Genomic DNA, 24,222 nt, shown 5'->3' with positions numbered 1-24,222 from the left:
TGATCACCAGCAGACAGTGACGGTCTTAGGAGGAGACAACCAGGATGCACCAGACGCTTGGAGACAAGATTTCTCATCAGTCACGGTTTTCACCTGCATTTTGCCTCTGTTAAAGACTGATTTTTGCAGACTGATTTACATCAAGATGAGTGAGGACCTCGCATGTGCTTTTCCAAATGTTTATAGAGAGTCTTGGAAAGTTAAATCCCTTCTCAGTGAAACCTCAGTCTCATGCAATCCCCTTTCAGACCTGCCATGGGATGAAGGATTGACCTGAGATGAAGACTCTGGTGTCCTGGTCCCAGGTGGATGTTTCTATCCCAAGCTCTCACCTCCCCCACCTCCATCCCATTCGGGATGATCCAACAGCACTGACGCACAGCTTTGTTCACTACAGATTTTTATTATGAAAATAGAGGTAAACCATCTGCAAATGAGAGGAAATACAGAAAAAATCTAGGGGAAAGAGGTGAATCCCATAGCTGGAGGACCCTGTGCAGCAAAAGTATGCTGGTACATGATACTAAAAAAAGAACAATTGCAAAATGTAATTTCTTTTACTTTGTAAAAGAAACGTAGGGAAGAACAGCAAATAACATTGGATCATATGTTAATATTTCAGTGGGTGTCCACAACTCCTGCTATTTCCTCCATCTCCTGCACGGCTCCCTTCTGCCTACCAATAAATAAAAACAAAGTCATAAAAAATGCACCTGGGAAATGATCATGTCCCTCTGTGTGGATTATAGCAACCTTTCCACACCCCTGTCTGCACCAGCTCGCTCCCTCGGGACCGTTTGCAGGCAAAGCTTCATCAGCACGGCGCAGCACAGCACACAAATTGTTAAGGGCTGGGATGGTTTTGCATCAGAGGTAACTGCAGTGCTGACTCCATGCGCCCATCATGTCTAATAACTGCTGACCGTTGCAGCCTGTGTCCCTACAGCCCCTGCTCTTTTCCCAAATAAATTGGCTGCTCTGGGCTAAAACCACCATGAACCCATAGGGATGTCTCCCTCCGAGCCTGGTTCCCCTTTGCAGCCTGTAGCGATGTAAGTAGAGTCAGTGAAGTCCTGGAGTCTCATCCCAAAGTGGACACCTAAATAGGGCAGAAAAATCACTTTCTCCATCTCCCTCTTTCTCTCCTTTGATTTTAAATAGGGGATGACCAGCTCAGATGTTTACATCTGTGCTGTAGAGACATGAATTCAGCCACAGAGCATGGTGGACCCGCAACCACCGAGATAGGGAAAATTAGACATATTCCCAATTTGTTTTATTTTCTAACTTGACATTGGGAATATTTGCAGGTGAGAGACTTTGTTAGACTAAGAATTCATCTTCATTCACCCCACAGTGGTCAAACTTTTCTAGGAAGCCAATGGAAAACTGCCCAACCACAGCTCATAAACACAGAGCTGCTCCTGTTCCCCAAAGGAGGATCCAACCGGGCCATGCTCATGCTCTACTATTTGTCCTCCTGGGTCTTATTTGAAAGATGCTTAGACAAAGCCTTTTCTTCTTGTATCCATGCTCCAGTAACATGGTCTGTTACTCATCACTCATAATCCCCGTGATTGGAAAAGCAGTCACCTAATGAGGGCAGAAGTTTTGCCAAGTGATGTACGTAGATGCTTTCCGATCATCCCCAGCTCAAGTTTGTTTATGTGCAGCGGGATTATTAGCAAGACATAATGTGAGTTAAAACAATCAGGATCAGTTAGAAAAGGGGAGCTGGATAATTTATTCCTTGCTGTCATTTAATTCCTGAGAGAAAATCCCCAAACAAGGGACAAGGTGGGGGCAACTGGTCAGCAAGGGCTGAGCCTACACACCAGCTCACTGTCTCTTTAGCTTGCAGAAATAGGGCAGAGCTGTGCAAAGATTACTGGAGCAAGAACATCTTGCACAAAAAAGCAAGCTTAAAAGGATAGAAAGCTTTCAGGAAGCAGCAGTCTTCCACCATGGCCTGTTTTCCAGTGAATGATTTAATTCACTGCTTTTCATGTAATAGTTTAGTGTACTATTATCACGGTCGGTTATCAGTCTACCTATTTAGGGCTGACGAATTTGCCGCCAGCAAAATAAATGCAGGGAAAAAAAAGCCAATTAAAACAACAGAAATGCTGAAGGAAATCTTCAAAATCAAACAGATCTACTGGGGGAAAAAAGGAATAAAACGAAAACAGTCCTTAATTTTGTGTAACTATCCATTTGGCTCATCTGATGACCACATGGGGTTTGAAGACAAGCTGGCCCAATTTTTGCAAGCTAGTAGTGGTGTATCGATCCTTCCTTCGGCTCCTGCCCTTGCTTCGTGGCATGGGAACTCTTTGCCGTAGTTAATGGCAGGATATTCATTTAATGGACAGGACGTAGAGCAGCAGGGGCTGCGCTGGGGGATGGAGCGCAGGGCGCACGCCAAATCCAGCAAAGGTGAGCGCTGCTAAAAGCACGGAGGGAAGGGGATCATTTCACACTGGGTGATTTTAATTGGGGGGGTTGCTGCTGGAGCTCCGAAGGGACGCGCGGGTACTGAAAGTTAGCGTTGTATGGACATGGTGTTGCGCCTCTCTGCCTTTGTGCAACCTCAAAGGCAAGACCTGGCGGCTAAGGAGGGATCGGGAGGGTGGAGGGTGCTGCTCTGGGCATGGGGAGCACCCAAATTTGTGGCCACCACGTCACTAAGCTTTGTCAGAGGGGTCCTATGGGTCAGCACAGCCCATAGGGCCAGCGTCTCCATGCCAGATGTGGGGATGCTCATCCGCACCCGTGGTGGGAACAGCTTCTGCTAACCCCCAACTCCACCCGGGCTGGTGGGGCGTGGGGACCAAGCTAAAGCCTCCTTTTCTTGGCAAAGCAATTAAACACACCTTTTGCCGGTGCCACGCTGTGGTCACTACTGCAAATGCGTGACACAGAGGACAGTTGTTGAGGGTTTCTCCCTACCTCAGTGAGGCTGTAGGTGGCACAGACCAGAGGTCTTCAGGTTTAGGAGCCACATCTTGGCATTGCAACTGAGCTTGTGGTGCAAGAACCAGGTCTGGCAACCTCCCAAATGCCGCTCTGAAACTGTGGCTGTGCTATGAATGCCCCTAACTCCATAATAAATATGCCCAGGGTTATCCTGCACAATCAACCCACGCATAAGGTTATTTTACACTAGGAAAAATGATGTCTTCATATAAACCCTGCATTAGTTCCCAGCCAGAGCTCTTAATCCAGCTCTGCAAATTAAGCCATGTGGGTGGCTGTTTGCCCTCCACGGGGATCGTTACTGACCTCGGTGGCTCTTCCCCAGGTGTCAGTGGGGTCCCCATCCCTGAGCCCTTTGGCCATGACATCCTCCCTTATTTCTGGCTGCAATTTTTCCAAAGTAGCAGACCCTGCACTGCTCCATGTGTCTGCAGGATGGCTGGAGCTGGTGTCAGCTGCTGGAAGGCTAGGGACCAGTGATGGTCTGCTCCAACTCCTGCCAGGAAGTTGAAGGCAAGCCTCGTAATGTTTGGTGAGATTTTTGGTCTTTTTTTTTTTTTTTTTTTTTTAAAGTTCCAGCTCTTGGAGTCATGTGAATATATCTGAAATCACAGATTTCATTTACTTGATTTAAAAAACTGAGCTTCTCAGCCCTCCTGTTAGCAAAAAACCCTCCACCAAACCTCTTGAAATGAGGACTCTTATATACAATATAAAAAAAGAAGCCAAAATATGTTTTTATATCCCTCCCTCACCCCCGAATTTCACATTGTGTCAGCCGGTTTTGACTGAGGTTTGATTCAGGGATTGCTGTGTGCTGAAGTCCAGATCCTCCCAGGTTTTCCACTCCTGGCTCACACCAAATACTGTGATATGTTTCCAGGGAAGCAGTTCCCACAGGACCATGGATCTTGGTGGTGGACGCAGCAACCCCATACCCAAGCGAGCAGGCATCAGCCCTTCCTTCCCTGAGTCCTTGATCCTTACCATCATGGGACCTGTAGGACCTCATAGTCATCAGCATCAGCCTCTGTCTTCACCACGATGATGGGGCTCCTGTGGCCACCTGCTGCCACACGGCCAGTTGCCAGGTCCTCAGGGAGTTCTTCTCCCTCACCAGGAGGGCTTTGCTTCTTGAGGTGGTTCTTCTGATGCCTCTTGAAATGTCCAACGGTGGTGTAGCTTTGCCCACAGTCGGAGCAGATGAAGGGGCCCTGGTGGGTGTGAGTGAGCTGGTGCTTCATGAGGTTGGCCTTCTGTGAGAAGCTTTTGCTGCACTGGTGGCACTGGAAGGGTGCCTCTCCCGTGTGGACCCGCTGGTGGGTAATCAAGATCTCCTTCCTCTTGAAGTCCTTCCCACATGTGGCACACTTGAATGGCCGGTCCTCGGCATGGGAGGGCTGGTGGAGATGGAGCTGGGCCCTGTTGGGGAAGACCTGCCCACACTTGCTGCAACGGTTGGGCTCATACTTGGTGTGGACCCTCCGGTGGGTGATGAGGGCAATCTCCTTGCAGAAACCTCTCCCGCAGATGGCACAGGTGAAGGGCCACTCCTCACCCTGCGGTCCCAGGGAAACTGGAGCCGATGGTGGCTGGTGCTCCCGCGTGTGGACACGCTGGTGGGCGGTGAGGGCAACCTTCCGGGTGAAGGCTCGGCCGCAGGCAGCACAGGGGAAGGGGCGCTCACCGGTGTGGGTGCGGCGGTGGATGACGAGGCGGGACTTGTCGATGAAGGCTTTGGGGCAGTCGGCGCAGGGGAAGGGACACTCCCCGGTGTGGATGCGGTGGTGGACCGCCAGCTGAGCCTTCTGGGCAAAGGCCTTCCCACACTCGCTGCAGGAGAAGGGCCGCTCACCGACGGGGAGCAGCCGACAGGGGACAGCCGGGCTCTCCTCATCTTTGCCAGCCAACTTGGCATTGGCATTGGTCTTGACATTGGCATCGGTCTTGACACTGGCATCGGTGTTGGCGTTGGCATGGCTATCACCATTGGCCTCGCCATTGCCATTGGCCTCGGTGTCGGTGTTGGCGCTGGTGTCTTCGCCGCCTCCCTTGTCCCTGCCATGCTCATGGACACGGCAGTGCTTGACCAAGGCGATCTTCTGGCGGAAGCCCTTGCCGCAGGTGGGGCAGGGGAAGGGCCGGTCACCGGTGTGGATGCGTCGGTGGACGGTGACGCGGGACTTGTCATCGAAGCGCTTGCCACAGTCACCACAGGGGTAGGGCGGCTCGCCAGTGTCTACGTGCTGGTGGGTCACTAGCTGGGTAGGTTGGGCGAAGCGCTTGCCGCACTGCCCACACCTGTAGGGCTTCTCCCTGGTCTGGGTCTGCTCATGCTTGGTCAACTCTCCCCGCTTGGCAAAACCCTTGCCGCAAGCCCCGCAGCGGTGACCCTCGCCCTCGGCATGAGCCCGTTGGTGGTTGGCCAGGTTGCCCTTCTTGGTGAACGTCTTTCCACATTGCCCAAAGGCGTGGGTACCACCGAGAGTGGTGGGGGGCTGCCCACCCCCTGAGGCACTGGGGGTCTCCTTTTCCCGCACGTGGACACGGCGATGGGCTGTGAGGCCGACCTTCTGGCTGAAGCGCTTTCCACAGGCGGTGCAGATGTAAGGGGCTTGCTGGGGATGGTGGCCCTGGTGGTGCCGCAGCATCTCCCTCTTGCTGCCAAAGCGGTCCCCGCAGGTTCCACAAACATGGGCACCAGGCCACTCGTGGGTCCGCTGATGCTGGGCGAGGTGGATCTTCTGCCAAAAGCATCGCCCACACACAGGGCAGGGGTAGGGCTCCTCCCTGGTGTGAATCCTCTGGTGGGTCACCAGCACTGACTTCTTCTTGAACTCCTTCCCACAGGTGCTGCAGTGGAAGATCTTCTTCCCTGCCAGAGTGGATTTGGCCATGATGGCCTTGGCAGCAACCCACTGGGTGCCCTTGGTGCTGTGGACCCGCTGGTGCTTGATGAGGGTGATCTTCTGGCGGAAGCCATGGCCACATACACCGCACTTGAAGGAACGGTCACCCGTGTGGATCCGGTGGTGTGCCACCAGCTGCGACTTGTCCACGAAGCTCTTCTGGCAGCTGCTGCACTGGTAGGGCTTCTCACCTGTGTGGATCCGTTGGTGCACGATGAGCTGTGACTTCTGGGTGAAGTTCTTCCCACAGTCCAGGCACTTGTACGGCCGCTCGCCTGTGTGGATCCTGTGGTGCTCCTTGAGTTGTGATTTGGTGATGAACCTCTTGCCACAGTCGGTGCAGGGGAATGGTCTCTCGCCCGTGTGAGTCCGGAGGTGCTTGGTGAGGTCTACCTTCACCTTGAAGCTCTTCCTGCACTCCGTGCAGGCATGGGGCTTCTCCCTTCTCTCAGGATCACTCTGTGTGCTGTGCTTTCTCTGTTCTCTCCCATTGGCCTCCTCTCCACCTCTGATGGCTTCTTGGTCATGCATCTCTCCAGCCTGGTCATCATCACCTTCCTCACAGCCTTCAGCCTCTATCTCCTCCTTGTGGGATTTCTGGTGGGCTGCCAGGATGCCCTTGTGCTTAAAACTGTCCCCACAAATCATGCAAGTGTACGACTTCTCCCAAGTGTGGCTGAGAAAATTCTCTACCTCCAAGAGCTCCAGCGTCATCATGGCTGGCTGTTCCATCACCTGGTTCTTCAGAGGTGGGAGCTCGGGTGGTGTTCGCTAGGGGAGGCATCGCTGGGAGTCCCTCTGGCCATTGCCACCAGTTTTCCCTGCCTGCCAGGGCTGCTGGGACGTAGCGACCATGGGAAAGTGGCAGCGCTGGTTTGAGTTACTCTTCTTTAGATGAAAGCCTGTGTTTTCCTTCATGAGGGCTGAACCTGAGAAGAAACCAAGGCAGGTGTTATTGTCAAGGCCAACAGGAAAAAAAGCCAAAACCCAAACCACTTTTAGTGTGGTAAACTGTCATGTGGAAAAGAAAATCATAAAAAAAACCCCAGCCAAGCTTAGTTAATTCTAGTAAAACCAAAGGCCAAGAGACTGTAAAATCTAGGAGGGGATTGAAGGGGTTTGCTGGAACTGCCTGGCACAGGCTGGACTTTCTCCACATCTCCAGGTACTCACGACAAGAAACTGGTGATTTGGGGGGGCTCCTCCTGCTGTGCTGATCTCCGAGCAGGAACCAACATCACTTTTCCATCAGAGGGATGGTGAAGGTTGGTGGTCATAACCATCAGGGACCAACTCATGGTCATTAGCACCTCTAGAAGTAAATCCCTCTCGGTGAAGAGCACACCCAGACCCATTTCTGGAGGATCTCTGGGGTGGTGCAATCCCTGGTCTGAGCCAGGATGACCAGACCAAGGGCTGGGGCCAGGACCAGGCACGTCCCATGTGAAGAGTGGTCACTGAGACATCTGAGCCTCCTTCAGTGCACTGGCAGGGAGGGACCTTCTGGGACAACAAGGGGAAATGTTGAGGATCAGCAGACAGCTGCTCATCTCTAGAACATATCGTGTTGCTCTCCCCAGCCTCCAGACAGCACCAAAATCCCACATCTGTGAAACAAAACTGCCCGAGCATCGTCTGGTGCTCATCTGGCTGTGTGAACCCCGTGGGGCTCCTGTCCCTCGGAAGGTGCCCATTGATTTCTCTAGAGATTTTGTGTCACGTCCGACTCAGTGAGGGGACGGGGACATCTGGGTCACAGCTGCAGCCAGACAGGCTGGAGGCAGAAGTGAAACTCACACCGATGTCCTCGGTTCCCTGCGCAGCACCAGGGCAGACACCAGAGCCTCTGCAAGGCTGCTGGGGCTGGTGGCCAGGAAGACATCTGAACGCACAGAGAGGTCCTCCTGGTGTTCAGGAGGACAGCAAGGACTCAACTCCTTCCCCTGTCCCCTTGCCCTGAGGTTAGACTGCCGAAGGTCCACCTTCGCCTTGGTGTCAGCTTCAATTTGCAGGTTTGTCACGTCTGACCCATGAAGGGTGCAGCCACACCACCACCAGCATCGACCTAACTGCATGAAAAGTCCAGGCTGAAGAAGAACCCCATTTGCCATTGACTTTCTTCATGGGAGAACCAGCACCAAACTGACCCAGGAACTTATCTGGGGCAACTCCTGGGGAAGGGCTCCCTGATGGTGGTCCAGTCAGCCAAAAATCTCTCCTCCCCTGCTCCTTGACTCCCAGTTGCCCCAAAGTGATGAGGTGTCCTGAGAAGTCCCTGCCTAACCCCTCAGCTGGGCAAAGGAAGCGCTGATCCAGCCATCCCAGCATGCATCCAGGGCATTTGCACCTCTATCCTTTCTCACCAAGAGAAAGGATGGGGGTTGGGTGAGATGTTCTCTGGGGACCTTTCAGTTAGGCTGAAAATTGGAGGTTGTTTTTACTCTCTGTGGTGACCAACTTTTCCGAGCCCAGACATCACTCTGGGCAAACTTTTGTCTCTGGCTGTTCCATGCGCTGGGCTGTTTTTCCCGGAGGTGACAGGGTGTCAGCACAGCTGCCTGAATTTCGCTTGTGAAACGTGAAGGGGAGCAGCTCCTCAGCTGTTGCTTTGCTCCTTTCAGTGGAAATAACCCCCCCACACCAGCACACACACACACACAGAGGCACAGCCATAGGCAGGCACAGCTTCCCCTTGCAAGGCAGAGGCTGGACCTATTAACTCATTCCCACCCGTGCCTCCAGCACTCCTGAAAACGTCGCACAGATGCCCCAGAATCATGGCTTTTAGGCAGATTTTAAAGGACGGATGCCCCTTCTGGTGTTGTGCTGCTGTTCCTACTCCCTGGGTTTAGCCAAGCTGCCTGCTCCCACACCAAGCAGGACCAGCTCTACCTCCGACTCCACCGGTCACCTCCAGCCAGGGGAGCAAGCCAAAGCTCTCAGGGCAGGATTCAGCCTGAGAAAGACAAGCAAGGCGCTGTATCCCAGCCAGTGCAGTTTGCTCCACCGCAGCCAACCTTGACGAACGCTCCAGCTTTGTAGCGGTGACCCCAACTTCCCGAGATGTCCTGCTGCTGCCCTGGGATGCTGCGGGACACATGCAGGCACCACGGAGGGGTTCAGCCCTGAGCATCCCATCCTGGCCCCAGACATCCCAGCTCAGCCCTTTACTGACCTGTCTCCCATCTCCCTCAGCAGCACGCAGGTCGGGAAAGTCGCCAAGTGTCATTGACCAAATTTTCTTATTTCTACCCACTTTGAGCTCTTCTTTGTCTTCCAGCTACTCCGTTCGTGTCTGCTGGTGCTGACTCACAGGAAGCCTGTGTCAGTGATGTAAAAACTACCGGGGGAGGAGAGACAGAAAAAGAGGAGCTGGCTCAGGGAGAGAAGGGGCTTGGGGATAGGAAACAGCAACCCTAAAACCTCTCGGGCATGGCTGGGGGGGTTCCCCAGCCATCACTGCCTCCCTGCCAGTCCCCCTGCCTGGCTGCCCAGTGCCCGGTCCCTGGGCTGCAGGCTCCTGGGAGCTGTAGTCCTCGGCAGGGATGCTGCTCATCAGTTTTGGAGGATGCCTATGTTTGCTGGCTGGGGGTTGTTAAAGGGAAATGCAGTGCCGACACTGCAGCAGGCTGGAAATAGCTTTTGATTTACATTAGTTCTCTTTTTTTAATTGCTATTTTTAGGTGGCTAAACTGCACTGCTTTGCATTAGAAGTCACCATTATGTACCTCCGAGACCTCATTGTCGATGCTTTCGCTCTCTCTTCGTGTGGCTGACCCCCCCTTGGAGTTGTGCAAGCAAGAAAAGCCATCCTCTTCTCCTCTTCTATCACCTTTTTGTCTGTGAATCTCAAAACACTTTGCAGTGAGGTGACTTGAAAGGGGACATCTGGTGAGACAGTGGCAGAGCCCAGGTCTGGGAGGTCTCCACCCAGCGAGTCCAAGAAAATTGTTTCCTCCCTGTGGCTGTGAGTCTCCTTGTGAGTGTCCAGCTCCCAGGGGAGGCTGGACTACCTGTTCCTGGTGCTCTGTAGCAGTTAGCAGGCTGCCTGCATTGGGCTGCGGTTATAACCAGCAGCACCGATGCCTACAGAAATCCACAGTAAATCCACAGTCCTGCCAGTCTGGGTCACGTAGCAGGTCCTGGGGCATTTGTTAGCTGCTGGACATGTGCTAATTTGGGGTGATGGAAAACTCAATCCATATCTCTGAAACAAACGGTGATGTTCCTGGGCACTGGAGCACAATTTTCTTAACTCTCATGTCTTTACCCGAAACTTTCAGCTTGAGTCGGAGCTGGATGCAGGGATGAGTCCCAGGGCAGAACTGGATGATGCCATCCTGAATGGAGTTTAGCTGTATGGATGCAAATCAGCTTGGTGCCCTCCGGGCTGGAGAATTGTCCTTGCCTCAGTCAAATTACTCATACAGACACAGCCACTTTGCCTAGCCATTTATCCCTAGCACCTTGCAAACAGCAGCTCGGGTAGTACAGGTTAAGGTGTTGGGGGGACGCAATCTCAGAATTAGGTCTTTTTTTAAAAATAGTGATTTTCAAAAGATGAAAATAATTGTTCTGTAAAAAAAGTTCAGCTTGTGATGGTCATTGCATTTTTTGTGCTCCTTGTGTATTCTGATTTCAAATATGTGGTCCCTGCTGTCACTTAGAAGCCAAACCCATGTCTCCTGACAGCATGATTCAGATGAAATGACTCCACAACTGTTTCAAAGCATGACATGGGGAAACAGAAGAGAAGGATGAGGATGTGTATCTGATATAGATTGCTCATGGGATTTTGGATTTAGATCCAAAGTTTTGCCTCAGTTTCCCCATCTCTAAAATTGGGCTGAAATACTGTAACTATTATTTCTGTCTTTTACAGGAATTTAGTATCCTCAGGAGAAAAAAAAAGTTATTATATCCCAGTTTTGAAACCCTGGAAAAAACAGCTCTGGTTTTCCTTGACCTGTTGGGTGGGAAGTTATACCCTCTGGATTGCCCCCTGTCACACTCCTGGCTCACAAGTGGCTTGCCAAGTGACACAAAAAGGAGTGGCATTGGCATTCTCTTTGGTTTTCTTTTCCCAGTTACAAAATAAAGGACAAAACCCAGGAGAAACTGCATGTTTTAATGTTTCCTTTTGTTTTGTTTGGGTTTTGTTTTTTTTAGTTAAGGAAGTGAGGTGACACAGATTAAAACACTTGGCTAGTTGAAGGGGATGCCCCAGGCAAAGGAGAAGTGAAGTCCTCTGATATCTGTGACCTTATGCTGTTGCACCAGATACCTTTCTTGTCCTCGGTGGGGGTCATATGTGGTGTCTCAGTTGACAAATTGTCCTGGTGAAGACCAGATATGGAGACACCATCTGCCCTAATGCAGAGTAGCAACTTCATGCTGCTTCACGCTCAGTTAGCAGCGAGGAGCCTTTGAAAGTGGGGTCCTGCTCCTTTCCACCATCTGTGCCCATGCTCTCTTGGGTCTGTGGGTGCACGATGACTCAATTTAGTTCGATGACTTGGGAAAGCACCCTAAAAAAAAACCAAAAAAGGGAAAACCCTTTAAGAGCTTTCCACTGCTCCAGGCAGCTGAGTCTTCTTTTCTCTCTCTCCCACCCCAGATTCTTATGGTCTGCTCTAATTTCTTTTGCAAATATTATGGATCTAGGCCACGTAAAGACCTCATGGAATAGAGTGGAAAAGAAAAGGGTGATTTAAAGGCTGCCTGCCACAAAACTGGTCAGCAAGGACACAGCTAACTAGCTGGGAAGAAAGACACAAGGGCTGAGGATGCTGCAGCAAAAAACATCAATAATGCTTGGAAACAAAGCCTGGGCATTTGAGGGTGCACCTTGTCACTAGTGTAAACAATGTGTCATTCATGGAGAAAAATTTAAGAGCTAGACACTTTCCAGTTTAGCAGTAGACAGCAAAACCTGACCTGCTGAGAGACTAGGAGATTGCATGTCATCTTCTTGCTCGCACTTAGTGAATTTTTGCGAAACTGCAAGATGATGGTAAATAGCTTCCTTCAGAGAGAACAGGAAGATGCTGCAGCCAATTCAGCTGGGGAGAGAGCCCTTTGGAGAAGCACGTCCCACCATGCCCACTCTATCACACGGAAAGGGTGAGAGACACACACAGCGGACTGAACCCCCAGTTCTTTCAACCATATTCTGGACAGTTTCACAAGTGGCAGTGAAGAGCCCACAGTTCCCAAACCAAGAGGAAAACCACAACCAAGTTATCTAAAACACAACTAGAAACAGACAGCTGAACCACCTGAGACTGAATTCACAGCCCTTCACTGATCTGGGAACAGATTCATTCCAGACTTTGCAACCATGATCACTGAAAGCAAGGTGTGGATCAAGGTCCTCTTAGTTTATATTACAAGAACAAGAAAAACAAAATAGAATGTAAGAATACAGATGGGCCTGACTCTGATTCTGCTGGGTCCTGGACAAGGGCAGGATTTTTTTGTTACTGTCATCCATGGAGTAGGAGAGACCCAGCGGTGATGACAGCCCAAGCTGCAGAGCACAGGCTGAGAGCTTGGGTCCCTTCTGGTCCATGGAGACGGACGAGTTTCTCCAGAAAGTGATTCAGGGGCAAAAATCTTAGTCAGATATTCTCAATCACCTCTCAAAGAGCTTTTCTTTCTATTTTGAAATGCGGCGAAGGTGGGAGACATGAAGAAATCTGGATGCATGGTTCAAGGTCTGAAGGGGAGCAAAGTCAATGATGTTCACCACCCCGGGACAGCAGCTGCCAGCAGGGATCCTGTGTGACCTTTACATTTGTGTTCACCCTGGCCATCCCCAACCCCCTTTGGTCATCCAGACACTGTGACCATGGAGAGGAGAAAGCATAGCCTCTTGCAGAGATAAGCATAGCCTCTTGCAGAGATAAGCAGCCTGGGCCACCTTTCATGGTGAGTATTTTAGCCTACTATATCCCTGCTCTTATGTGGGGACCTGGACCACCTGGTACACCACAGCAAAGGTCTCATAAGGCTTATCCTTGGCATGGATCTCCTTGCCCTGGGGATGGTGCCTCCTTGGCCTTGCTTGTCTTGCTCCTTGAAAGGATGCTGCTTGGTCCCGGCGTATCTCCTTCCAACTCTCTAGACAACTTTGGACCTTCCTCCGGTGGGCTATGGGATTTCTCTTCTTCAAGAAGCCCTTCCCATGTGTACCACACTGATAAACTTGTGTGTCTTCAGGGCTTGGTACAGGGTAACTCCTCACAACGTTTGGGTTTTTTATTTCTTCTTGTTTCCCCCCGCACTGGCTTTGTTGGTGGAGTGCCCTTCAAGCACCCTTGCCTTATTTTTCCCATGTGGGGTGTACAGATGTGGGTGGGGGTCTGAAGCCCACATGGCCATGTTCTTGGTTTCCAGCTTTCCCCAGAAGACCAGTCTGATATGCAGAGCCAGGTGCTTTGCTGCCAAGGAAGGCATGTTTACAGCTACGGAATTTCCAGCCAGCATATATTCTTGTCTTTATTCAGCTTTGTTGAGATTTTGGGGGGGGGGCAAGCTTGCACTTCTCCTTCCTCATTTCAATTCCTGGTCTGGTTCCTATTTTTAGCATCCCTTTCATGATGCTTCTACTTTCTTCAAACCACCACACTGTAAACCTGCTGGGCAAGACATGAAATAAAACTCCATCTCAGTGCCAAAGCTGGAGGAAAAAAGCACATCCAGAGTTGTCATTTATGAAGTAAGTGCTTGAATTGCCCTAGCTACTGTAAAGAGCAGGAGCTGGAGCTTGATGTAGAAAGCACCAAACAGAGGTTGATACTGGGACTACTGTGTTCAGCTCTGAGCCCTGGCATTGAGTTATCCCCTCTGCCTCTGCTTCAGTTAATTTCCAAGTTTTTGCCTATATATTTACTTTATTTGGAAGGGAGAGTGCTTGTTTTTCTCTCTCTTTCATTCCTGACCACCGCTCTGGTTGTAGCCAACCATGGGAATACAACAGGCTTGGTCACATCTGCTACCCTTTCTTGCTGTTGCACTCTTAGAAATATGCATCCTGTTATTTCCATCAAAAGCACTTATAACCCTTATTCATTCGACCATTTTAATTTAAGCACTTTTAGGAAATCTCAAGAGCCCTTTACTTAAAGTAGACCTGGGTGACTATGTGGTAGTATCTGATCTGCTGTCAAGCCAAGAGTTTGTTCCAGGTAAAGTTAAAAAAATTTTTTTCAACATTTTTTCCTGGAAAATAAACACAATCCTTTGAATATCTTTTACTTTCACCCCATAATGAAACATTTTGGTTTAGGATATGGTCGACTCCTTCTAAGGGAAAGAAAAATACCTCCAACCTACCAAAATGTAAAGATTGCATTTATTTTTGAAGTAAGAAGATTGAAAAATTTTTAGGAGTTTTTGCTGGCTTTATAATTAGTTGTCCTACTTTCCCCTTTTCTGTCAGCTTTAAGAATTCACAAATTTGTAGTAAGGTGAAAAAAATTCCAGAGGACCAGAAACTTCCTTTCCTCCTTTACATTAAAATGCTTCTTGGTCCCTTTCCGGCTTATGGTCAAAGGGACTGCCAGGGTGAATTCAGGCCTTTGACTCCTTGGCTGGGATTCAGCTCCGAGTTAGGATGCTTAAACGAAGCACCGACATTTAAGTGCCTCCAAAACATACTGATGGAAAGAGGAGATCGTAACGGGGGGAAAAGTGCTTTAACCTCAGCTTAACCCACCGTGGCTTAAGCCCTAACACTGCTGAGGAGCTGGACCCATTTCCAGGCAGGTACGCAGCGCTGGGCTGTCGGTGATGCTCCTACGCAGCCGGAGCTCGACGGCAGTCCTTCGCCGTACCGCCTCGCACGATGCTTCTGGTGGAGCCTGACCCACTCTTTGTGGTGGCGCTGGTTTACCAGAATTAAATACTTTTCTATTGCTGGATGAAGGATTCACATTGGCAGAGCTACACGCCGAAGCGTGTGGGTATAGAGGGCATATTCAGACTGAGCAGATGTATAATGCTGCTATTACATGCCTGCTGTCCAAAATTCCCCCACAGACTGGGGCTGAACCCTGGGAATTGTCTTGCTGAGGGCAGCAGAATGCTTTTCTCCTCAAACTCAGCATCTGGCTGGCTGTGCTGGCATGCAATACTAGCACAGACCTTCACAGCCCTGTGCCACTTTCCATGCTGGGTGCTTGGCAATTAATTTGTGAAAAGCAAGCAGAGCGGAGTTAAGCAATGTTAGGTTGTGCATTAGCAGCTGAGCTGCTCTGAGCCCCCAGCATCTGCAAACAATTTGGTGAGCAGAAAGGGGCCCCCTTATGTTGAGCTAAAGATGGATCAGGCTTATTACTTGCATGGAGATGTTAAAATGAAAAGCAGACTGCTATTTTCTTTGCTACAGATTTTGTCCTATATTTAACAAGAAAGTCCTTCTGAGTTAAAAGGAGTCCTATTTTCACAGAAAACTAATCACAGGGGCTGAAGCATTGAGCCACAGGGAACCCATGTCAAAATTTTGCAAAAACTATCCAGGAAAAAAAGGAGAGAAAGGGGCTCAAAGGGAGACAGACAATGCTGCAGGAATAGGGCTCCCAGATGACATGGGCTAGGTGTATCCGTGGTCCCTGAGAGCATCCCTCATCCCAGGGACCATAAGGCGGGGACATGCCAGAGGGCTGGAAAAGCAAAAGATAAACCTCTACAGGTCGTGCTTGGCACAGGAGCTCCCCACTCTCTGTCCCCCTGGGCTTTAATAGAGACAAACAATAAGGAACATCTATAGGGTCTGGGGTGATTTCTAGCATACACCGCTTTATGGACAGGAGGAAAGTCTTGGAGACATTAGCTGTGTCCCACTTGTGCCTTTAAGATGCTGCTGCCTGCAGTGTGAGCAAAGGGATGCTGATCTGTGACTTGTTTTCCCATTTTTCCCATTACATCCATAGGACTGGTGTGTGTGTGTGTGTGAGCTACCTGATTTTGGGTGGTCTGTCCAAGGAAATTCATCACAAGCTCCTCAGCTTCTGGTCACACCTGGACCTTTAGCTGTGGACAGAGACAGGGATGAAAGGGGCTGGTTAGAAGGTTTTGCAGTTAAAGATCAGCTTGTAACAATGACCCCACGTGGGCTCGTGCTCAGAAAACGAGCTCTCCTGATTTATCTTCCCTTCCTGCACTTCAGCTCTTGAGCACAGATGCAGGCAGAGAGGCTTACAGGTGCTTTTGGGAACACTGTGGTATCCGTATGCCCACGCAGCCCCTCGCTTTCCTGCTGCCTCCCTCTGACAGCCCCACATACCCTGAGACTCTATCTGGGAGCAGTGAGGGCTGGCTGCTCCCCGAAGGATGGGGAGCCGTGGGAAACCTCGTACAGGCACTGCCCAGGGGTCGCAGTCTCTCAGGGGCTGGACATAGCAGGCAGAAGCTCCATTTGGGGTTGGTCAGGGCCATTAAGGCTTACTGGTGTCCTCAGGACCCTGATGCTCAGCCCAGGGAAAAAACCAGCAGGTGATGCTTTGGAGAGAGGAGCAAGAACCCAGGAAGGTGCAGGAACACCCACAAACTTGTTCCTCCTTCACCCCACCATGAGCAGCAAATGGAATCATCAGCTGCGTCATCCAACACGGGGCTTTAATGTAGCCTGAAGTCATTGATAATAGATTAACTTAATAGAGAAGCAAAGCTGTAAGTAAGATTTGATCTGGATCTAACACCTTCCTGCAGGGAAGCCCAGGTTTTCACGGTGTTTCGCAGGCTCTGTTTCATGTTGTTAAATCTGATGCACAGCTCAGTTTTGCCATCTGGTCAGAGCCCTTACAGTCACCTCTTCCATTCCTCACCTTCCCTGCTCCTCTCTCTGCCCTTCAACCTACCCCAAGCTAGTTAAAGGTAGTATAAATTAACTTGATCGAAGTGACACATTCTTTGTCACAAGGTTTTTTTCTGCTTCTTTGCCTGTCCATTCTGATGGGGAAGTTTTGGGCCCTGCAATACTGGCTGAATAAGCGTGTGCCCTTTATGCACAATGCACTGCAGCTCGTCTGTGCAGCAAAAGGCTCCTATTAATCTCTGCCTGCAGCCTAGGCCAACACTCTGGGCCGTGACTAGGAATAACTAGTTTTCAGGACTGCTTAGCTTGTAGTTCACAAGATCAACATTTAGTTTCCGAAGTCCTTTCTCCCCAAAGCGAGTTCACAGCAGTGCTGTTCCCAGCTCTCCTGCAGGGACTGGTTTTCTGCTCTGCAGACAGGTCTAAGGGCGAGTGAACTTCAGCACAGGTCTAATGGTGGATTATTCTTGCATGACTTCAAAACCCTGTTACTCTCCTAGCAGAAGTTGTTGTCTACATTCAGGCCCTCACTCTTCAGTCTGTTTTGCTCCTCAGAGGCCAACAGACATGTAGAAATGAGAACGGTCTGTATCTTATTCCACTTGCAAAGCATCTTATCCTGTTTTTCAGATGATGAAAAAGGAGAAAATCTTGTGACTTGGTGGGGAAGGATCTCCAGATCTCTGCTTCCTACTTCTGCCTTCAGTTTGCAGTGACTTGGAGGAGGTTGGTGTCCTTGAAACAGCAGGTCCCCAGGGAAGAGGCCAGACAGAAGCAGAAGAGACAGAAATCAGCTTGGGGTGGAAAAAAAGAGTGAGCAGTGGGGCTCTGCAACGCCCTTTTACAAAGGATAGCAATGGGCTGTAATCACCTCCTGTGCAATTAGCACAGACCCATAGGCCAGCACTGCCCACCTCATCTACCCCATTGCAGGGGCTGCTTTTGTTTTCAGGTTAACACTGACCCTAGAAAAGGAGATCACGGTTTTTTCTATGACCTTGCTCAGAAAATCTGTAGGTGGGGACTACTCAGAAGCTTCAGTCTTTTGATGGATATCTCTCACCTTTGCTTTGTTCCAGCACAAGAAATCACTTGCAAGGGAGGGACTGTGCTTTGGGTCAGGAGATGGAGGCAGAAGCTCCAAGTGTGCCTTGGCTACAGACGGTTCAGCTTGATAACCTGGTCCCCTGTGGTGCTACCTGGTTGCATCACTTTGGCTCTGGATGGGATGAGAGGTAGCTAAGGTGGTGGTGATAAGTAAATACTCATTCCCCATGGAGGCTGCTAGTCAAAAGTGAACAGATAAAGCATGTGTAGATGTATGTGATACTGAGTTTCCTGTTGCTCACCCAATTTTCACCCTGGTCTTTTTCCCTCTCCTCACTCCCCGTCTGTGGGGACACCAGGCTCCCTGCAGCCTGGGATTCTTGAAGAAGTTCTCATGGGAAATATCACGTTCTCAAAGGGCAAGTAAACATCCCAGGGCACTTATGTTGGAGCAGATGTTTGCTCTGGCCCCAAAGACCCTCTCATTCCCACCATACCAGAACATGCTGAGCGCCAATCAGCTCCACGCGTCCCACTGAAGCACGAAACACGCACTCTTGTGCAAGTGCTCCCCAACACAGCCTGTCTCCATCTCTCCTCCAGACAGGCCCTGCTGAATGCTGGAGACAGAACTGATGCTGAGATGATACACACAGATAGTCAATGAGTCGAGGAGTTGATCAAAAAAAGTCCCACAGCCAAATTCCTCCATGCATTGCTAGAAATAGGACAGCAATTGTCTCAAGACAATCCTTACCTGACCCACTGCGCAAGACCAGATTTCTTTTTAAAAGTCATCACAGCTTGGATGTCTCTTCATTAACATAACTTTTACTTTGATTTAACTCCATTGGTTTCAGCTCGACCACGCTGAATTTACTGTATAGACCTAAAGGCAAAATCCGACCTTGTAGGCATCCTTTTCACTTGGTGACCGAGACTGCTCAGTGAATGCTTACAGGTGTGGTTTTCTGCATAAAATCTGTGCAGTGGAGAATGGGGCAATGACTTGGATTTTAAGCATTTTATTATTATCTGGGAGCCTTTTTAATGGGTTTCAGGAGAAAAGGATGAAGGCTATTTTGCAACTGTGATGATTTGACTTTGTTCAGTCCCCAGATTAATTCATTTTTTCTCATGGAGCTGGGATTATTACACGGTCCTGATCCAAACCCAACACAACCATCAGCAGCAGACACCAGAGCTGGCAGCCCAAACTAACTGCAAGGCATCTCTTTGGAGGTGTCCTTGAGGAAGTCACAGTGTAATGTCCCAGGCAGATCCCGGTGGTACCCAAGGAAGACTCCCTTTGCATTTCGAGCATTTTGCTCTCACAAGTGGGACACTGAGAGTGGAATTCAGCTCATGGATGAAAACACCCATACTTAGGACATTGTTTCAGTTTCTCACACCATGGTGTCTGGTGTCATTTGAGATGCCCTTCCTGGCCTCCAGTTACTCATCCAGAAAGGTCAAGTCCTCCCATAAGGCCTGTGTCCTTCTAGCCCTATGCAGACACCTTAGGGCACTTCACATGGTACGTATGTGTGGGTCACCGACTGGAGCTCTCAGCATAGTCAGTGGAAAGCTGGTCAACTCAATCAGCAGAGCCCAGAGGGCTCTTCGCCAGCTACACCCATTTGGTTACCACTGGTATGCATCTTGCTATGGCATTGTTCACCTGTTGCACTGTGGGTAGAATGTAGTGTGGTTCTCTCAGTGATAGCTTATGAAAAAAAAAAGACAGAAGAGAGGCTCACTTTGTTTCCTTTTTTCTTTAAGGAATTACTTTATTGAGGAGATATTACAAACTATCAGCCCCGATTTTCCCCAGAAGCTGGGACACCCACACTGGCCATGGTCAATGGTGGAAGATCCAGTGATATCCAGGAAAGCTACTGACATTGACTCACTGCCCTGACTATGTGCAGGGGCACAATAGTACAAATGGCAAACCTCCCATACCAGTTCCTCTTGCTGGTAAAGATCTCTATGGCCCTATGCTAGGCTAATGAAAATGAAATAAATGCCAGCCACGCGGTGATTACTTTCTCCTCATTGAAAGGCTCTGTTGGACCTCTGCCCCTCAGCAAGCCTAACAGAGGCTGTTTTGCTTTGCTAGCTTGGCTCAGCCCTATTCTTCCTAAGGAACATAATTTTCCATTCCTACAGTGAAGCATCTACCCACCATATGGCCCAGACCCATTTTTCTAACAAGGCTGTCCCTTAGATGCCCCTAGAACATCTTAAACTTGTTGCTTTCCCCTATACATCTGCCTTTTCTGTCCCAGAGATGAACCTCCACCAGGTCAGAGGGATTTGAGGGGAAGCTTCGTATCAACCAGTTTCACTACAGTTTATAGGTGAGCAGACAAAAGTAGGTTCCTTCAGAGGCTGTCAGAGCTTGCTTTGCTGTTTGAAATCATGTGCTGGGCCTGACTACATCAAAGGCTGAGGGACTCTAAGCGCCATAATTACTATGTGCTTTTGGGGTTTGGCAGCTGTACTCAGTGTTGTGCTTGAGTCACCACAACAAAGCACCTCAACACGTTGGTGTCCAAGTAGCTAGTAAAGGCAAAGCTCGAGAACGGTTTGTCCTGTTCTCTTCCTTCTCTCCATGCCTCAGTTTCCCCAGCTGCTCCAGAGTAGGCAGTGCAGACAACCAGCAGCTTGGGTCTAAAGTGTTACAGCAGGTAGTTGCCCAAAGTCATGCTGCGTGACTTTCGGATGCCTCCAAGAGGATGCCATCTGCGACATGTCCTGGGAGGAGGAAGCGGTGTGTGCCTTGGGGGTGGGGAAGGGCGCTTCTTTCCCTGCACAAAACCAGAGAGGTAGAGCTACTATTTCACCATGGAACATATTTCCACTTGCCTCTTGGACTCTATGTATCACAGCAACACAAAACCCCCTAATATATGTCTTTGTTCTGCAGTGCCCAGGTGGCCATGTAGCAGTGCTGCAGAGAAATCTTGGCGAGTGGCTCAGGGGACTGTGGATTCCCTCTACATCTCTGCTTCACCAGGGACTTTCAAGACAGAAAGATCCATCTGACTAGAGAACACTCAAACAAAATCATTAGCAGTGGGCGATAAAGACTGCTGGACTCTCCGTGCTTCTGAGTAGCTGCACAATCTCCTTTACACCAGGGAGAGGAAGGGAAAACATCCCAACAGGGAAATAGTTTCCAGTTCTCTAGTTCACAAAGTCTGAAGACTGTTTCAACTATCCCTGCCGCTTGGTTAGAATTCCCTAAATCATGTCTAATAAAGTCAAAATCCTACCAAGAGCTTCACAGTAACAGGTAGGGAAGCAGGTGGCTGAGAACCAGCACCAGCGTCACTCAAGCTGGTGAAGTCCCTGACACCTCTGGGACTTGTGGTGGCAAAGGCACCTGCTCGTCAGAGATGTAAAACTCGGTGCTAAGAAAAGCCATTCTCATTTACATCCACGCAGTGGGGCTGTGGGGCCACAAACCAGAATACAGTCTGCTGGCCTCTGGGCTAGCTTTGGAAAAACAAGTCATTGATTTTGCATAACTTACTTTTAGGGACCTGGCTTAAGCCAGTCTGGGAGCCTGATTTGGGGGATTCAAGGCTTAAAACTCTGGTCTAGCTGACAGTAGTTTCTTCCAGATCTGTACCATCCAGTGGACTGGGGTCCATCAGCCCAGCAGGATCAAGGTGTGGATCAGAGCTATATGAGGGAGAAGAGAGTTGCCCCTTGCTTTAAACTCTTGCCTAGATGCGAGAGGGTCCCTTCAGCTTTCTCAGAAACACAATAATAGAATAAAAATAAATCCTGCCTGGTCCCATATGTTGCCCACACAAGACAATTTTGGCATCCACAACTTTGGCAGGCTTTAGAGGCGCAAGCATGCTGTCGCGAAGGATGCCAAGCTCTTATCTCTCCATCTCCAAGTGCTCCGAGGAGGCTTGGCTCTCCAGCCCCATCTCACAGCTGTGAGGAGGTGATACCCTGAGCATCGTACTCTGAAAACAGCAGCAGGGGACCAGTTTCCAGCAGGGCTCTGCCTCGTCGACCTCACTGTCCCCTCAGGTTGACCTCCTCACCCCCAGATACCGCACACATAAAGGCCGGCAGAGTTTGTCTCCATCTCTCCCCTTTCCCAAAGAACTTTCCCCCAGGAGCAGCCACCAGACCTGCTCAGCTCTCCTCTTCGCTCTCCATGGGGGCCAGAGCTGTCTGCTCAGGGTGGTGGGGTCCACCGCCGGTCCTTGTGGCCTCCCCCCGTTTGGCACAGGAAGCAGTTCCTTCCCGTGCGTGGATTTTCTGGTGCCTCCTCAGGTACTTCTTCAGCCGGTAGCGCTTCCCACAGACCCCACACTTGTAGGCCCCACCTCGGGAATGGAGCAACTGGTGTTTAATAAGGTGGCGCTTCTGAGGGAAGCATTTCCCACACTTGGTGCACTTGCAAGGCCCCATTCGGACATGGATTGTTTGGTGGCGGAAGAGGTTGGCCTTCTGGTTGAAGGTCTTCTCGCACTCGGGGCACTGGTAGGGCTCCTCCTTGGTGTGAATCCTCTGATGCCGAACCAGATTTGACCTCTGGGTGAAGCTCTTCCCGCACTCGCTGCACTTGAAGGGCTCGCTCATGTGGACTCGCTGGTGGCGGATCAGCTTGCGGTTCATGCGGAAGCTCTCCCCGCACTCGCTGCACTTGTACGGCCCCTCGCTGGTGTGAATCTTCCTGTGTCTGGTCAGGTTTGATTTCTGATTGAAGCTCTTCCCGCACTCGGGACAGGGGAATATCCGTTCAACCTTGGGAGCTCCTTTTGCTGAGGGATCTTTCTTGGACATGGGTTTCTCCTGGTTCTCCATCACCCCCTCTTTGGTGGGCCGACAGCATTTCTTCTGCTTCCTCTTTGGGCTCTGGCTCTCCTGGTGGTTGGCCTCCACACCAGGTTCATCTTTAATTTGGATCCTCTGGATAGCACTGAGGTTTGGCTTCTGCCCATAATACATCCCAAACTCAGTGCTTTCCTGTGGTTCTTCCTTCACATGGAGGACCCGGTTACTGGCTATGGGGACTTCCCATTCATGCTGGCCATCAGCATCTTCTTCCTTTTTAAGCTGTCTCCCCTGTAAAGTCATCAGTGGGATCTTTGGATCAAAGAGCTTTCCATAGTCTTGGTTTTCTGGTGGCTCTTCCTTGATGTAAAGTTTCTGGCAGGCTATTGCAGTAACGTTGGCTGTGTCATCAGTGGGTGGGTCTGGTTCCTCCTTCATCTGGATTTTCCAAGGAGGGCTTTTTGGATTAGATGGGTTTCTAGGTATGCTACACCCCTGGGCTACATCTCCTTCATGGGACATATTCTCCAACATACTCTCCTCTGACCTGAAGGCAAAATCAGGCTCCTCTTTAATCTGGATGACCTGGAGAGACACACCATTGACGTGTCCCTCGAGTGGCTTTTGCTTAGCATGGTTCCTCTGGTGGACGTTGAAATACCGCTTGGTGCTCAAGCTCTTCCCACACTCGGTACAAATGAAAGGCCCCCCACGGAGGTGTATCTTCTGGTGGGCCAGCAGCGTGGCGCTTTGCCCAAAGCACCTACTGCAGTCAGGGCATTTGAAGGGTTTCTCTCGCTTGTGGATCTCCTTGTGGGCGGTGAGGGTCCCCTTCTTCACAAAGCTCTTCCCGCACTCGGTGCAGGCGAACGGCCTCTTCTCCGTGTGGGTCCGCATGTGGATGTTGAAGTAGATCTTTGTGCTCAGGCTCTTGCCGCAGCGGGCGCAGAGGTAGGGACCACCCTTGGCATGGGTCTTCTGGTGGGCGACCAGGCATATCTCCAGGCGAAAGCGGCGCCCGCACTCCCCGCAGCAGAAGGGCCTTTCTCCTGTGTGGATGCTCTGGTGGGTCGTGAGGTGGCCCCGGGTGGTGAATCGCCTCCCACACTCCCCGCAAGTGAAGAGCTCCTCTGCCGTGTGGATCCGCTGGTGTCTCTTCAGGTTTCCCTTCTTGCTGAAGGATTTGCCGCACTCGTGACACGGGTGAGCCTTTAGCACCGTGCGCTTAAATAAGTCCTTCATGGCAGCAGTGCCCTGCACCCAGCGGTGCGTGGTGGGGCTGCCAAGCAGCCGGCAGGTACAGGAAAGCCACGACGTTATGGGGATGGTTTGTCTGGGAGGATACAAAAACCATCAGGACACGCACATCAAAGCGTACTTTAATGGATGCACTTTATTCCCCGCAGGGGAAAGGGTGCTGCTGCTGTACGCCAGCTCTGGGCCAACAAGGAGCGCGTCGTCGTCCTCATTTCTCAGCCACCTTCCACCTCAGCTTGCAGACGCGATGTTTGTAACTCCATCTCCTGCCTCCTCTGATCTCCTGGAGGGGCTTCCCTGACATTCGTGGAGACTCAGATTGCCGGACTGAAAAAATAAAAGGAAAATTATTAAGTCATTATTTCCTCTCCACCTCCTGTGTTCTCTATGTAAACACAACGGGTG

At 50.4% G+C, this 24,222-nt stretch overlaps 2 protein-coding genes across 2 annotated transcripts; both read right to left on the bottom strand.

The window, feature by feature from the left end:
* Window positions 1–3,965: 3,965 nt before the first annotated feature.
* LOC142028639 (uncharacterized) lies at window positions 3,966–6,599 on the bottom strand. Its single transcript, XM_075022485.1, has 3 exons — window positions 5,517–6,599; window positions 5,047–5,297; window positions 3,966–4,836 (listed from the first exon to the last, which is right to left on the bottom strand). Exons 1-3 carry the CDS (start codon window positions 6,597–6,599, stop codon window positions 3,966–3,968), a joined length of 2,205 nt encoding a protein of 734 aa, XP_074878586.1.
* A 15,316-nt stretch (window positions 6,600–21,915) lies between these two features.
* LOC142028589 (uncharacterized) lies at window positions 21,916–23,811 on the bottom strand. The gene has a single exon (XM_075022436.1). It carries the CDS (start codon window positions 23,800–23,802, stop codon window positions 21,916–21,918), a length of 1,887 nt encoding a protein of 628 aa, XP_074878537.1. The 5' UTR covers window positions 23,803–23,811.
* Window positions 23,812–24,222: the final 411 nt, after the last annotated feature.

Source organism: Buteo buteo, chromosome 2 (assembly GCF_964188355.1).
Source record: "Buteo buteo chromosome 2, bButBut1.hap1.1, whole genome shotgun sequence".
Taxonomy (NCBI): domain Eukaryota; kingdom Metazoa; phylum Chordata; class Aves; order Accipitriformes; family Accipitridae; genus Buteo; species Buteo buteo.
Note: the sequence above shows the minus strand (reverse complement) of the source record. Positions and strands in the feature narration are given on the sequence as shown.